Here is a 14,641-nt window from a genome sequence, read left to right as displayed (position 1 = left end):
ACCCGTCTGCAGTGGAGGCAGGAGAGGCTCCTGCCACCGCCGCTGCGCTCGCCAGCCATGAGCCGGCTGAGCAGCGCTTCCCCTGGGGGAGCGCACTGACCACCAGGGGGCAGCTCCTATGTTGAACATCTGCCCCCTGGTGGTCAGTGCACATCATAGCAACTGGTCGTTCTGCCATTTGGTCGATTTGCCTATTAGCCTTTTATTATATAGGACATTGATTCATTAATTATGACAATGAACCAACTATAGTTTTATGTACTACTAGTAGCCCTGTGCACGAATCCATGCACCAGTATCTCTCTGTGGGGCCTGGCCACTCCGCGCCTGCTGCCCAGAGGCTCTCCGTGGCCCAGAAGCCCATCATGGCCGGGCACGGAATGCTTGTGTCATCGCCACGGCAACAAAGCAAGTATTTTGCCAGGCCGCTCATGCTGCCTGCTCTCAGTGGCTACACGCCGCCCCCCCCCCCCCCTCAGTACTGGGGGACTCCTGTGGGGTTGAGAGGACTGGGCACTGCCATCTTGTGGCTATGGGCGCTGCCATTTGTGTGACAGTGATGGTTAATTTGCATATTATCCTTTTATTAGATAGGACTAGTGGCCTGGTGCATGAAATTCTGGGGGTGTCCCTCAGCCCGGCCTGTACCCTCTCCAATCTGGGACTCCTCAGGGGATGTCTGACTGCTGGTTTAGGCCCGATCCCTGTGAGCAGGGCGACCCAAGTCACCCAAGCCTCCCACGCTCTCAGGCCGGATCTGTGGCCACCGCCAATAGGTCCATCCTTCAGCGGCCGACCAGGGCTGGTGGGAAGCTTGGGACATCCCTCTCGCAATCCGGGACTGCTGGCTCCTAACCACTCACCTGCCCGCCTACCTGATTGTCCCTAACCACTCTGCCTGCTGGCCTGCTTGCCCCCAACTGCCCCCCCCCCCGCCAGCCTGCTCGCCCCCAACTGCCCCCCCTGTTGGCCAACTCGTCCCCAACTGCGCCCCCTGCCAGCATGCTTGTCCCCACCTGCCCTCCCCGCCAGCCTGATCGCCCCCAATGGCCCCCTCCCACCGGCCTGATCACCCACAACTTCCTTCCTCTCTCGACCCCTAACCGCCTCTACCTCGGCCCTGCCACCGTGGCTTTCTCCAGAAGAACGTCTGGAAGGTCTCCTGGAAGGTCTCCCAGTCTAATTAGCATATTACCCTTTTATTAGTATAGACTAGAGGCCCGGTGCACGAAATTCGTGCACAGAGGAGGGTTGTCCCTCAGCCCAGCCTGTACCCTCTCCAATATGGGATCCCTCTCACAATCCAGGACTGCTGGCTCCCAACTGCTTGCCTGCCTGCCTTCCTGATTGCCCCTAACCGTTTCTGCCTGCCAGCCTGATCACCCCCTAACCACTCCACTGCCAGCCTGGTTGATGCTTAACTGCTCCCCTGCCAGCCTGTTTGTCCCCAACTTCCCTCCTCTGCCGGCCTGGTCACTCCTAACTGCCCTCTCCTGCAGGGTTGATCACCTCCAACTGCCCTCCCTTGCAGGCCTGGTCCTTCTCAACTGCCCTCCCTTGCAGGCCGGGTGCCTCCCAACTGCCCTCTCCTGCTGGCCATCTTGTGGTGGCCATCTTGTGTCCACATGGGGGCAGGATCTTTGACCACATGGGGGCAGCTATATTGTGTGTTGCAGTGATGATCAATCTGCATATTACTCTTTTATTAGATAGGATAGAGGCCTGGTACAGGGGTGGGGGCCAGCTGGTTTGCCCTGAAGGGTGTCCCGGATCAGGTGGGGGTGCCCTTGGGGCATGGGGTGGCCTGAGCGAGGGGCCTGTGGTGGTTTGCAGGCTGGCCACGCCCCCTGGAAACCCAAGCAGAGGCCCTGGTATCTGGAATTTATTTTCCTTCTACAATTGAAACTTTGTAGCCTGGAGCAGAGCCAAGCCTGGGGCTCCCTCTGAGGCCGTTAGCCATTTGTGTTGGGGTTATAATTGAAACTTTGTTGTCTTAAGCAGGTGGGCCCCGCCAGGGTGTGCGGAAAGCTTTGCTTCCCCTGTTGCCGGCGGCAACCCTGGCCTGCTCTCTCAAGCTCCATTCTCCTGCCATTTGTTTGAATTTGTTTACCTTCTATAATTGAAACTTTGTAGCTTGAGTGGAGGCTTAGGCCTGGCAAGGGCAGGCAGAAAGCTTAGCTTCCTCTGTTACCTAGGAAACCTTGCTCTCTGTGGCTGTAGCCATCTTGGTTTGGGTTAATTTGCATGCTCGCTCTGATTGGATGGTGGGCGTGGCTTGTGGGTGTGTCAGAGGTATGGTCAATTTGCATATTTGTCTATTATTAGGTAGGATAGAGGCCTGGTGCACGGGTGGGGGCTGGCTGGTTTGCCCTGAAAGGTGTCCCAGATCAGGGTGAGGGTTCCCTTGGGGGGTGGGGCGGCCTGGGCGAGGGGCCTGCGGTGGTTTTCAGGCAGGCCACACCCCCGTTGGGGTGGGGGTCCCCTCTGGGGATGGTGCCGGCTTGGGCGAGGGGCTGGGGCAGTTTGCCGGCCAGCTACGCCCCATGGGGTGGGGGTCCATGCTGGGGGGGCGTGGCCAGCCTGGGTGAGAGGCTGAGGGCCATTTTCAGGCTGGCCATGCCCCCCAGCGGGGACCCTCACCCTATGGGGGTGTGGCCAGCCTGGGTGAGGGGCTGTGGCCACTGCCATCTTTGTCCCGCTAATTTGCATATTTCCACCTGATTGGCTGTGGGCATCATGGAGTGATGGTCAATTACCATTATTTCTCTTCCTACCTAATAAAAGAGTAATATGCTAATTGAATGCACCTTAGCCACGCCCAAGCCACACCCACAAGCCAATCAGGGAGAGTATGCAAATTAACCCAACCAAGATGGCGGTTAATTTGCATATCAAGACAGCGTAGAAAGAAGCCAAGCACTGCAGAAGGGAGCGAAGCTGCGGAGAAGCAAGCTGGCGGGTCGGGGAGAAGGGAGACAAGCAGGCGGGGCCGGCTGAGAAGGGAGGCAAGCAGGCGGGGCTGGCAGAGAAGGGAGGCAAGCAGGCGGGGCTGGGGGAGAAGGGAGGCAAGCAGGTGGGCCGGCGGAGAGTGCAACAGGAAGCCCTATTGCAGGAATCTTCCTGCAATGGGCTACTAGTATTAGTATAAATAGTAATGTAAGAGTTGACAATAGGGGAAACTGGGTGGGAGGAATATGGGAAATCTCTATCTCTTTTCTGTAAATCTAAAACTAAAAAGTTTATTTGAACAGTAAAAAACCTTTTATAATACAAAATAGTGTTTGATATATATAAAACAGTCTATTCTACTGTATTTAGAATCATCATATACCTGTTTTATGCCACTGCTTATGTATCTTTTTGTATAAAAAGTAGATAAGATACAGCCTCCAGAGGATAGTGTTCGGTCATAGACAGATTTTCACAATCTGCCCAAGTTGAAGATGAACTTACTTTTCCTTCACTTTTTTAAAATATATTTTTTATTGATTTTTTACAGAGAGGAAGAGAGAGGGATAGAGAGCTAGAAACATCGACGAGAGAGAAACATCGATCAGCTGCCTCCCGCACACCCCCCACCGGGGATGCGCCCGCAACCAAGGCACACGCCCCTGACCGGAATCGAACCCGGGACCCTTGAGTCCGCAGGCCGATGCTCCATCCACTGAGCCAAACCGGTTTCGGCTCTTTTCCTTCACTTTTGAACTATAAGGCTTTTATTCATTATCCCTCTTTTAAAAAAAGTCAAAGAAAATTTATGCCTCTTCTGCTATCCTGATTGGTTGGAGATCTGCTTTAACTAACTATTTTTGTGCAATTTTGGCTTACACTGATCTCTCAGGCCAGAATGACCCACAGAATGTTCACCCTAGTGTTCAGTGTTCAGAGCACCAAGGGCTGCTGGAAGTTGTATGGGAGCTGGAGTGGACGCGAGTGGGGCTTTATTAGACACATGTCATGTGTTCGTGAATTCTCATGGTGGGAGGCGTGCTGTAGAGCTGACGTCCATTTGGAAAAACTAAAAACCGTTGGTAGATTGCTGAGGATGCTCGTGAAATAGAGGGGTCTGTCTTTCACAGTTGAGACTATGTGCTCTAGGGTGGGTTGTTGCGGGTGGAGGGAAGGAAAGCAAACAAACCATTGCTCTGGAGTAGATTTCTTGAGGAATCAGAATAGAAACTCAACATTTTACTTTAAAAATAATCCCTCCAAAGGTAGTCTCTTGAGATTGACGTTTCATTTTTAAGAAGCTCCTGAGTTTGAGAATCACAGGGTGCGACTCAGTCAAGCACATCAGGGCCATGTGAACATTCATTTGCAAAATGCTCGCCTTGGACCTAGAGGCAGCTGAAGACAATTGTTCATATATTGCCGGGCTCAGAAATTCTGAAACACATCATTTTATCATTAGATGGAGGACATATTCTGCCAATAGTGGAATCTGAGGACTCCACTCATACTAGGCGAGAATCTAGGATAAACATTAACGAATAGTTGTCATTCGGAAGACAGTGTGTTCCATGTAGCAGCGGCCTATAGATTTCTTATTTTTGTTCAAAGAATAAATCTGTTAAAAGCTCTTCTGTTGAGTTGGGATTTATGAGCCTTTTAATAGGATTTTTGAAAGGCAGTGGAAAATTTACAGCTCCTGGTAAATAGCCTGACATGAAAGTTAAGATCGATGGAGTTTTGTTCAGCCACACCATCACAGTTGAACCTATGGGCAAGAGTCTTTCTCATTCTCATCTAACAGTGCTGGGCACCAAAAATTCTCTTTCCAGGTGTAGTGTTCTCTTAACTAGTGGTGGTAGAACAAAGTTCTGTTGACCATCTAGGTGTTGTTTTTTTAAAAATATATATTTTTTATTGGTTTCAGAGAGGAAAGGAGAGGGATAGAGAGATAGAATCATCAATGATAAGAATCATTGATTGGCTGCCTTCTGCACGCCCGCCCCCCCATCACCCCCTGGGGATCAAGCCTGCAACCCAGGCATGTGCCCTTGACCAGAATCGAACCTGGGACCCTTCAGTCTTCAGGCTGATGCTCCATCCATTGAGCCAAACCAGCTAGGGCGACCATCTAGCTGTTTAATAGCTGTTTTACAATGATTAGATACATGGTCATTGAGATTATGATTGGTCCCCTAACCTGGTCCCTTATCCAGTGTTCCTTCTCTCAGGGGAAAACATCATTATCTCATTTGTGCAAGTTAGAATCCTAGAAGCTGTCCTTGACTCTTGTCTTTTTTCCTCATCCTTGCCCAACAGGTCCTATTGATTTTACTTCTTGAGTAGTTTTTGACACCATCCACTTCCCTCTCCAGGGCCACCAGTCTAACCCAAACCCTTAGATTTATTGCTATAGAAGCCACTTTACCCACAACCAGTGTATCTTTCAGACATATGTCTATGAGACCTTCAGTGATAACAACCAAAGTCACTTTTGTAGACAGTAAGGCCCTGCAAGGTCTGATCCCTGTCACTGCAGCCTCATCTGGAAACATTCTCCTCGTTCCCTGTGCTTCAGCCTCCTGGCCTCCAATGCATCACATCACACAGGGTCGTAGTGCATGTAATTTCCTCTTCCTGGGAGTCTCTTCGCTGCGGTCTTTGTCTGATGACCTTCTCCTCAGCCTTTATTCATCAGCTCCAGGGTGATTTCCTCACGAATGCCTTTCCTGGTCTCCTGGCTGAGAAAAGTTTCCTTTATTCTGTGCTCTAATAGCTCCATGCCCCTTTACTTCGTTGTGCTTACATAAACTTATAATTAGACACTCAGCTTTGTTGTTTTTTGAATATAAACTCTGGGAGCAGGGACCATGCCCAAGAATGCTCATTATCAAATCCCCAACACTTGGCACAGTGCTTGGGAAAAGTAGCTGCTCAATGTATTTATTGAATGAATAAGTGACTATTTTTTATTGATTAGGTAGAGGAAGAAGAACCCACTGGATACATTCGATTTGAAAAATTTCTTCCAGTGATGACCAATATACTACTGGAAAGAAGGTAAGAAAGTAAGTGCAATGGTAAAGTAATGGCTATAATTACATTAATTGCAAATTTTTTTTTCTTCACTTCATATATTATCACCCAGTATTTTTCCCAGGATTGCTTCCTTCTAACTTTTCACTATACTCTGCCAGTTGGTATGTATTTAAATATATGAATCACTTCAGTATTAATCTAATAAGCAAAGTGTAATTAAGGGGCAAATAAGCTACAAAAAGAATAAGTCAACAACATTCTTATTTTGAATTATCAATGATAAATAAGAATTAACCCTAATTATTTTTCTAGAGAGAGGGTAACATTAGCTTACTATAGTTGGTTTATTGTAAAAATTTTATTCCCAGATAAATTGATTTCTATGATGAAAAAATTAATAGGTAATATTAAACATGTCAGTGATTTTGAACTAAGTATTTCCCATGGATGTGGAATGCTTTCAATGTTCATATCTAGAAACCAAAAGAGTTCAATGAGGGAAGCATTATTTTTCTAGTATATTAGCAGTGTTTGTTTTATTTTATGTGATCGTTTATTATGTAGAGCCTGAACTAAATACTGTGGTATTTACGTCTTTTTTTTTGCATAATTAGATACAGACCAATTCCAGAAGAAGTCCTTCTTCGAGCTTTTGAGGTATATAAGCTCCATATTTTATATATATTTATCTGAAAAATTCATCATGTAGAATTTATTCATCAAACAAAAAATATAATTTCTACTTTCCTCTAGGTATTAGATCCAACTAAACGTGGATTTCTTTCTAAGGAAGAACTGATCAAGTATATGACTGAAGAAGGTAAGAGTTATTTATTACATATCTTGTAACACTGACTTATTTAAGTGATTAACAATTTAATAATTATGCAAAAATTCTAGGGGATACTTTAAAATCAATCATTCTGGTTAAAAAGTTATTTACTATTCCTATTATTTTGGTATTGGGATGGTTTCTGTTTAGTAGTAGGTAAGAGGAAAAGGGTATGTTAAGGGGAGATGGATTTTTGCCTTTATAGGACTTCTTTAAAGTATAATGATACTTCTATAAATTGAAGGCATTCCATTCACTTAGAGTATTTCCAGAATAAAAGGTATGCCACCTAGAGAACATGAACTATCGAAAATTTTCAGTTTTTTATGCTCATGGAACCATAGATTCTTGCTTTGAACTTGAACTGTACACACACATAAACACACACAGACACACACATACACACACACACTTATACACAATATCTCTACACCAAATAAGCCAACATATTTCCTGTAGGAATTCTCTCTGCTTAGGCTGGTGTGTCAATTTATTTTTTTCTGAATGTCAGTAGCCTAATGGGCATTCTCTTGGCTATTCTTATATTGGTCATCTCCTCTTCTCCCATGCAAAGTTGTTAGAGTTCTATCTCCTTTGCTCAATCTACTGGTTTACAGATTGAATCCTGATTCAGAGTTTCTGATCACGTGATACAAAAAAGTACAAGTAATTTTGAGTAGGAAAGACTAGACTGTGTCTGCATATACAACTGGTGTGGCCATTTTGCCTTGAGCCAGTGTAGGTGAGAATATAGGGAAAGAGTAAGAATGACCTGACACTCAGAGCTGCCACCCAACAACTCTGTGACATTGTTAAAATGATCTGAGGGATTAACCTTGATGGAAATGTGATGACTTTCAAAGCATCAGCCTCTTAATCCTAAGAATTAATTTAAGGGAAGTAAATCCTAGATTATATTAGGCAATATAAGTATAGTCAAAGTGGCCAAAACAGTTCAATGTCATTTAGTATGGTGTACCTACTAAGAGCAGTGAGAAGTAATGATACTAAAATCTGTTCCCTTTCTTAAGGATATTAAAGTCTTATTGGGGGAAATGAAACTAACTTATAAAAGTTCAAAAATATAAGACAGTAGAAAAGATGAGTATCAACCTGGAAAGTTTAAAGAGAAAATAGGTTTCTTAAGATGGTGGAATTTGTGTGGGTGAGTTATTGAAAGAGTAGGGGTGAAATCTTATGGGTTATAGCACCCCCAACATACTAAGTCTTGACAAATATTTGTTAAATGAATGAACGAATGAGTGGGTGAATAAAGAGTGGGTGAAGGGGCCCAGCCAGTGTGGCTCAGTGATTGAGCATCGACCTATGTGACCCTATGAGCATATTTGGGGGGCCTCTGAGAAGACAGGGCCAGAGGGGCTTGTTGGCCAACAGTAGGAAATGAGTCTAGATAGATTTCCTGGGAGGAGATTTTGGAGGCCTGGGCTCAGGAGTTTAGAATTCATCTTGTGGGCAGAGGAGAAGCATTATAGTGTTTTGAGCAGACGAGTCACACAGTGCAAGAGGGATCGTGGCAAAGTTAATCTGGTGTTGGTAGCTTTGTTAGATGACTAACGAAGAGGTTATATTAGGGAGATCAGTTAGGGGGCGATTTCAGCATTTGAAGGTACCCTGATAAGGTCCTGATCTGGCAGTAGCAATGGGAATGGAAGGAAGAGATTGATACAATAAGACTGTCTACAGTGGGATCATGGGGCAGAATGAGTGCAGGGGACGAAGATGGGAACGGAGTCAAAAGGAACGAGCCCGTGGCCTGGGGGATGGAATTATGTGATGCTACCACTGAAACAGGAAAGTCAAGACCAGACTGCGTTGGCTAAGAGACAATGAAAACGTTCAGTGTCCGCAGAACATGAATCGTTTGAGAATGTGCATTCTAAATGCCCAGGATGTCATCTGATGAACATAAATACCACTGAATCATGTTCCTACAAGATAGAAGTCCATGTGTGTCAGGCATGTGTATTGTGTCAGACAGTAGTTAGCAGGGAAGATCTCAAAACATTAAAAACACACATGTTGCTACTTATGTTCCAGGCAGTGTTCTAAGTACTATTCAAATAACATTTTAATCCTCATAACCCTATGATAGGTAGTATGATCACCTCCGTTTCTGAGACAGGAAAGCTGAGGCACAGAGAGGTGCAGTGACTTGCCCGAGATCTTAGAGCTAATGAGACAGCTTAGCATTTGAACCCAGGCAGTCTGGCTCCCATCCTTAGTCAGATGCTGCACATCTCCTTCCCCACCCGAGGAGGCATGGACGGTCTTCTGTCATTTCCTGGAGCGAGGCCTTGTTCTAAGGGGAGGTGTGGTCACTGAGTTCAGGGCCTGGTGCAGGCCTGCTGGCCCTCGGAGTCCAACCCACCACTCGCTGGCTGGACAGGCTGCTGCGTTTCTCTGTGTGCCGCTGTCCTCCACTGTGAGCGGGGATGGCACTTCGTACTCTCAGGGAGCGGTGGGAGGTTAACTTAGTGAATGCAGATGAACACTAGTTCTCATGAGGTTTATTAGTAGTCTCTTAAGGACTTACTGTGCCCATCAAAGTTTATTGGTAGCATATTTAGTATTTAACAATCAGGCATAAGATTCAGAATTTGTCCTTTTGAGCATTTCAGGTAGTCTTTCTTTTTTTTTGTTTGTTAATCCTCATCTGAGGATATTTCATCCATTGATTTTTAGAGAGAGTAGAAGGGAGGGAGAAGTGGGCGGGGGGGAGAGAGAGAGAGAAATTTTGATGTGAGAGAGACACATCAGTTGGTTGCTCTCTGGGCTGGGGATCAAACCTGTAACCCAGGTAGATGCCCTTGATTGGAAATCAAACCCTTGTGTGCATAGGCCAATACTCTAACCACCGAGCAGCACTGGCCAGGGCAGGCATTCTTTTTTTCTTATGGATGTAAGCATGATAAAAGAACTCAGCACATTCCCTTGTTTGATAATACCATCATCATTATCAAAATCTCCATTTGAATAATTCCTGGATTATTAAATGAATTCCAATTTAGAAAGCATTGTTTGTAGAGGCAGGTGACTTAAGCTCAGAAGGCAGGTGATCCCCAGGCCTAGGTAACTTACCTGCTTGCATAAGACTCTTTACAGGTAGGACTTGTATGCATGCATATAAGCCTAACCAGTGGTCACAGACAATAGGAGGGTGGGGGCATGCGTGGGGAGGGGTTTGGGATGGGAATGGGGGGATGAGGACAAATATGTGATACCTTAATCAATAAAGAAATTAATAAAAAAAGAAAAAAATACTCTACAGGTAAGGTGGCAATTTGGATATTTCTCTATTTTTGTTTAAGATCAGGAAAAAGTTTATCTTAAATAGTCGACAGCCTTTCCAACATTCTTCATGAGTTGGCTTCTCATCTTGGTAAAACCAGTATCCAAGATGGCCCTCAGCCCTCAGCTGTTACCTGAATCCGACTAAAGCTCACAGATTTTCTCTCCACCTTCTGGTTTCATTTGACAGCAACACTGGATGAAACTGTAAGAAACAGAGAGGAATGCTTGGAGCGCCTGCTGGATGGCATCTGCCTTTGGGTGCAACTGCCATCACTACGTGGGCCAGACCTGGTTAGGGAATATTCCGAGATGCAATCTTTACAGTTTCAAGTCTCCGTTAGCTGCTCTTCAGCAGTTTTGTAAAGCAATCATTGAATCCTCTCTCCATACTCTTACTAACTAGAAATTAGACTCCCGGGACTCAGGTTACTCCTTGGCAATTTCAATAGTTTTAATTTAAGTAAATAATCAGCCTTATTCATGCTGCCCTGATGGCCTCTGCTATTTTGACTGGAATGATCGATTCCAGGGTTGCTTGAGCTATGACATCTGCAAGGTAAAGTAAGTCCCAACTCTGCCCGGGGTGCAGCAGCATGCTCTCTGAGCCCCTGGACTGTCATGGCGGGTGGCTCTCGGCCCCAGGGAGAGCGACACGACGGGGCTTGTGGGGTCCCGTGGCAGTGAAGCTGGTAGTGGAAAGAGAAAGAAAAGCACCAGAGGGTTGTGAATGATGAATTTCCCTTCTTGTTCCTGCCAGGTGAGCCCTTTTCTCAGGAGGAAATGGAAGAAATGCTGTCTGCTGCAATTGGTCCAGAATCGAATTTCATTCATTACAGGGACTACATAACAATGATGGTGATAGATGAAAATTAAACACTCCAAAGGCTTACTTCCTAATTGGAAGGATAATTTTTAAAAATTGCTTATCTTTGTTCATTTCACATTATATCTTACAGTTCCTTAATATGCTACTTAATCCCTCATGACAACTATTTCAAGATATTCTATTTTTTAAAAGATGATCATAACAATTTAAAATAAGTTTATTTGGTATGTCTTGCATTGTGGAATGACAAATTGCTAATTATTTAAAAACTATTCTTAAATCACTTTAACATTACCCATGGATGGTTGTTAATTTTCTGCAATAAAATCTAGGTTACCGTCCAATGAATTAAGCTGACACAATGGAAAATGCCTGGAATGACCGTAGGTTTGGCATGTAAAGGTCTGGGGAGGGAGCAGCGTGGCCACAAATGGAAACTGAATAGCATCGTGATGAAAGCTCCTTTTTAGACCCACATGAAGCACTGCAGCAATCTGAATGTGGAAGCGAGGTATGAAAATGAACATTAATAATCAATTCCTAATGAATGCCAATTACGGATCTCATTTGAGATGATAATAACTTAGTGTAAAAATGTAAATGCGCTGATCCAGCATGTCACCATTTGCGGAAGAGCTAAAGGAGCTGAGATAATTGAATCTAGAGAAAAGAAGACTGAATAGAATTCGGTCATGTAAGGAAGTGGCAATTATCTTCCCGTCTTTAGAATGCTCACCTCTTCAGACTCCCTGTCGTGCGCATGCCGCCCTGGATGCTGGGAGGGAGCACGGAGAGCTCAGGCTGTGCAGGAGGTGCGGCTGTGAAAGAGCGGGGCACAGTTATCCAGGCACAAGCATCACAGCAGAAACTGCGCGGGATTGCAGGCAAAGGGAGAATCCCGTAAGGAAAATTAATAATCTTCCATAGCCTGTGTGTGCTTTTCCACACACCTCTGAAGACGCTTCCCCCCTACATGTGTGTAGATACATGTAAGCATTTCATGTTGCCTGTGATCTGCCTGCTCGTACCTGAGACTGTCACTGTGCCTTCATCCAGGGAACATTCACAGTGCTACTGGGTCATGTGTCGGAACTGGCGTTGCAAGGTGAATCACAGTTCAGTGAGGGAGACCTGCAGGTCAGCCAGCAGCCACATGCCGATGGGCACATCCAGGGGCTGTGGACGCACCTTAGAGGACAGCTAACAGCCTGGCGGGAGCTTCCTGGGAGACAGAAGACAGCTCTGAGTGGAGGGCTTCCCAGAACAGGGAGCACTGGACTTAAAGCCAGCCATTTACTGAGTGGTGGCAGGGCACAGGGCATGTCAGCAGGGCCCGCAAGCCCCAAACTCCCAGAAGTGTCATTAAGCATGGAGCGATCTGGGAGTTGAAAGTACCTCATGTTTGGTGTGTGTGAGATTTGAAAGACGTGCGAGAGAGAGGAAATTGGAATGGTGAACAGGAGCTGTATCATTAAGGAGATTAGGTTAGCCATACAGTTAGGGTTTTAGTGTTATTAGAGTTTGGACTTTTTTTTTGAAGCTCACAGAGAAAGAAAGATTATTTGTTAATAGCACAGAAAGTAGACACGAAGGGTCAAGACTAGGTGGATGGGAAAAGTCAAGCATGAGTGCCAGGTCTCTGGCTTGGACAGTGGGTGAATTACAGTGTCATTCACTCAGGTCAGAAACCCAAGAAGCCAGTCGGGGTTGGTAGGCAAAATGATGTTTGGCTCTGGACATCGTGGGGTTGAGGAGCTAGTGACACACTCTAGGGAGAAATCCAATATCAGTTGGATTAGTAGGAGGAAAACCTGGCTAGAGACGTGGGTTTGGGAGTTCATATGCGTAAACCAGGCTCAGACTTGGGGCACAGGACAGCGCTGAGCTATTTTCTGTAAGCCGTTAACCCTGCATGACCCGGTTCTGCCAAAGCAGTAGCCCTAGTCCCTTCATGGTCAGATGGTGACATCTTGTTTTTCTAGGCTGTCTCAGGATTGGGTGCCCCCAGGTCTCCTTCTAGAATTCTTCAGAAGTTCTGGCTGATGTCAAACTTCACACCCTGTCTCAGGAAGGAGTCACAAGGGTTAGCTTTATGGAATACTAGAGGTGCAGGGAATTCGTGCACGGTGGGGTGTGGCTGGCCCACCCCGATGGGGGCCCATTGGGCCAGGCTGGCTTGGGGGCTGATCGGGGCCCAGATCAGGCTGGTTGGCTGCTGCAGTCAACCATGTCATAGCCACCGGTTGTTCTGGTCGTTTTGCCGTTCCGGTTGCTGGGCTTTTATGTATATAGATGATTAATTTTTCATCTTTAGCACAAATTTGTTGCTTTTTTAAAGGCCATCAAAAAAGTACAACACAGGTATTCATAGAAATCTCATTTTATCTCCTAGTTGCAGAATAAATGTAGCATATTTGCAGAGGGAACATTTTTCTTTGTACTCAAACCATTTCAGTTCATATTTTGTCCCTCTCATTCACCTACTCAGCCCTCAAGATCCAATTTAAGTCAGCATGGCACTGGCCTGGCAGGAGGTTGCTTGGTGCAGAGTTCTCTTATCTTTGTGACCCGATTTCTGCAGAGCCTGCTCTGCCCCAGCTCTGGGGGCCTTGGGAAGGACAGCTGGTTCCCACCCCTCTGGGCAGGGAGCTGCGGGGAGCTGGCAGCCTGGAGACTCTTGCCTCCACCCGGCTTTGCCGGCGACTCACTCTGGGGCAGGTGCTTCCCTCCTGTGCTCCTCTGTCTGGCCCAGCTTTAGTCTTCTCCTTCCTTCCAGAAGCAGTGCTGATGTAGTCCCCTTTGCGTGCACCAGACGTCCAAGTGCCAAATGCTAAGGGACAAAGAGTGTCGAGAGGGCAGGCTGTGCGATGGTCACGGGCAGGACCGTCTTCCGTGGACCCGACTGTGGTTAGGTCTTTCTCTTCTTCCTGCTGCCCTTCCTCCCCCTTCAGGACTGCTTGCTGCCAGGTAAGAATCTGTGTTTGTGCAGCCAGTTCCTTGTAGAATATCGGGGTCACTACACTGCCCCTGAGGGCAGCTCAAATCCGCAGAGAGCGTCGGGGTGCACATGCCCCACTCGTGCCAGGCGTGGCGGCTGGCTCCTCGGCCTGTGCGTTTCGGGAGTGAGCTTACCAGTCACCTGCTTCAGAGGCACCTGGGCGGCTGCTGGTTAAAAGTCCAGACTCCAGACTCTAGACTGTCCCCGGGGTGGGGCCCGGAGCCCCGTTCTCCTTAGGAGTGTTGTGCACACAGCAGTGTGAGAACCACTGTCCAGGACGGCAGTCGAGGGGAAAGGGGGATTTGGAGCTGGGCTCTGCCACTTACTGTCAGTACTGGCCCCGGCACTGAAGGCTGCGTCTCTGCAGCTTAGTTTGTAAAGTGGGAAGAACACCGCCCTTACAGGGCCGGCGTGGAAACTAAATGAGGGAAGAAAAGTGCAAGTTCTTTAACGTGATTATTGATTATTCGTAGGAAACCAGCTAGGTAAGAAGGGGGAAGGAAGGAGGGGCGGCGAGGAAGGAAAGGGGGTGGGGAGTGCGAGGGAGAGACGGAGGCGAGGCTCGCTCTCTGGGGTGGGCAGGCAGCGTGGCAGAGGGGTAGGTAATAACTGCTTCATCTTGGAATGAGGGCGGTGAGCCGCCTGAGGTACTGGTGGGGAGATGCCGGGGTAGCTACCAGGGTGC

At 46.9% G+C, this 14,641-nt stretch overlaps 1 protein-coding gene across 2 annotated transcripts in view; it reads left to right on the top strand.

The window, feature by feature from the left end:
- DRC8 (dynein regulatory complex subunit 8) overlaps positions 1-14,641 on the top strand; it is an 80,193-nt gene that overhangs the window by 53,596 nt on the left and 11,956 nt on the right. The window contains exons 4-7 of one of the 2 annotated variants that reach the window (XR_013813122.1): positions 5,930-6,009; positions 6,603-6,645; positions 6,742-6,808; positions 10,890-11,469. Coding sequence is in view for 1 of the 2 variants with exons in the window: in XM_079763814.1 (XP_079619940.1) it covers positions 5,930-6,009; positions 6,603-6,645; positions 6,742-6,808; positions 10,890-11,005 (306 nt within the window). In the remaining variant the exon portion in view is untranslated. Of the gene's footprint in view, positions 1-5,929; positions 6,010-6,602; positions 6,646-6,741; positions 6,809-10,889; positions 14,433-14,641 lie in introns of those variants that run through there. The other variant, XM_079763814.1, reaches the window with a different exon arrangement.

Source organism: Cnephaeus nilssonii (genome assembly GCF_951640355.1).
Source record: "Cnephaeus nilssonii genome assembly, chromosome: 23".
Classification (NCBI taxonomy): Eukaryota; Metazoa; Chordata; class Mammalia; order Chiroptera; family Vespertilionidae; genus Cnephaeus; species Cnephaeus nilssonii.
This window is presented reverse-complemented; position numbering and strand designations above follow the sequence as displayed.